The sequence below is a fragment of the Lycium barbarum genome, chromosome 4 (assembly GCF_019175385.1).
Source record: "Lycium barbarum isolate Lr01 chromosome 4, ASM1917538v2, whole genome shotgun sequence".
In the NCBI taxonomy this organism is placed as follows: domain Eukaryota; kingdom Viridiplantae; phylum Streptophyta; class Magnoliopsida; order Solanales; family Solanaceae; genus Lycium; species Lycium barbarum.
Window position 1 is genome coordinate 21,977,047 of NC_083340.1, and position 1,765 is coordinate 21,978,811.

The 1,765-nt window shown below is 35.9% G+C and overlaps 1 protein-coding gene across 1 annotated transcript; it reads left to right on the forward strand.

The window, feature by feature from the left end:
* Window positions 1-485: 485 nt before the first annotated feature.
* LOC132637274 (uncharacterized) lies at window positions 486-1,544 on the forward strand. Its single transcript, XM_060354386.1, has 2 exons — window positions 486-736; window positions 845-1,544. Exons 1-2 carry the CDS (start codon window positions 486-488, stop codon window positions 1,542-1,544), a joined length of 951 nt encoding a protein of 316 aa, XP_060210369.1.
* Window positions 1,545-1,765: the final 221 nt, after the last annotated feature.

Consider the following 1,765-nt stretch of genomic DNA (forward strand, 5'->3'; position numbering starts at 1 on the left):
CAGAAAAACTAATAGAGAATGCAGAATGGACAACATATCATAGCACGGGCTGGCCAGCACTTCACCATGTCAATTTTAAAACTGATAATTGCAACATCACTATAAGATGACATCAAGGGACATAACTAGCTTTACATATATCACATGACAAATAATGAGCAGTAAGAAGTCATTTCGATATACAAAAAAAAAAAAAGGATTAGCCCGTCTAAACTTAGCCCACCTAATTTATTTAGATAGGACAGAAGATGTTTGTGCATCGAGAATATCTAAGCTTCAATGTTTTTCAGCAGACATTGCAAAATGATTATGAGGATTAAAAACACACATGATATATTAACTGTACGAGTAATTTTTACTTTTGGTTGTGCGTACTGTTTGTGAAAAAAAAAGGGTTATTGGTTCGTGGAAATAAAAATACTATTTTGAGATTATGTTATTTTATTATTTCTAACTCAAATATTTTTATGATAGTTTTGATCATCATGTCGAATTTGTCAAAGCTTGAGTTTGTGGCACTTGAAATCTCCGGAAAGAATTACCTATCATGGGTACTCGATGCTAAAATGCACCTAGACGCCAAAGGTCTTGGTGCCACGATTACTCAAAATAATACAGCATCGAGTCAAGACAAAGCGAAGGCAATGATTTTCCTTCGTCATCTGGATGAAGGATTGAAAGTTGAATACCTGACAGTGAAAGATCCACTTGAATTGTGGACTGGTTTGAAGGAAAGGTATGACCACATTAAGGTAACGGTATTGCCCAGGGCTCGTTATGAGTGGATTCACTTACGGTTACAAGATTTTAAAATTGTATGTGATTATAACTCTGTTGTTTATAGAATTACGTCCCAATTGAAATTATGTGGGGATAATATAACTGACGAGGATATGTTGGAAAAGACTTTTACGACTTTTCATGCCTCCAATTTGGTATTACAACAACAGTACCGTGAAAGGGGTTTTAAAAAGCATGCTGATTTGATATCATGTCTTCTTGTAGCTGAGCAGCACAATACCCTTTTATTGAAAAATCATGAAGCCCGTCCCACTGAAACTGCTCCATTCCCAGAAGCGAATGTGGTAGCAACACATGGCCCAACTGAAAAAAGACAAAATAATCAGGGTCATAATAATGAGCGTGGGCGTGGCAGGGGCAGGGGTAGGGGACGATATAATAATCGTCGTTATGGTGGTCATCATAAAAGGGAGAACAATATGGGTTATCAAGGCAATCCTTCAAGGAACAACTGTCATCGTTGTGGTTTGAAAGGTCACTGGAAAAATGAATGTCGAGCGCCTGAACATTTTGCCAGGCTTTATCAAAATTCCTTCAAAAGAAAGGCAAATAGAGGTGGTGCCTCTTCTACTAATGCCCGGGTGGAGTCACACATGACTTTTAAAAATAACGATGAGGCAGGGCCTTCACGAAAATATGATGATAATGTTGAAGCTAATTTGGCTTTGAAAGATGATGATTTTGATGGGTTTGATGATATTACTCATTTGGAAGTTGAAGACTTCTTTGGAGATCGAAATTGAGATTTGATCATTTCACTGGGGAATGTGTTATGTTCTTATTTTTATTTATGTGTTTTAAGTTGTCCTTATGTTGTTTCATTTTCGAGAAGTACTTAAGTTTTCTATGTTGTTTTATCTTCTGGATTAGTAATTAAGTTTTATATTGTTAGTTTCCGTATTTCTTACGATGTATTTTTGTTTTTATGAAGATAAATAAAATTTCCCAGTCTTTAATTGGATCC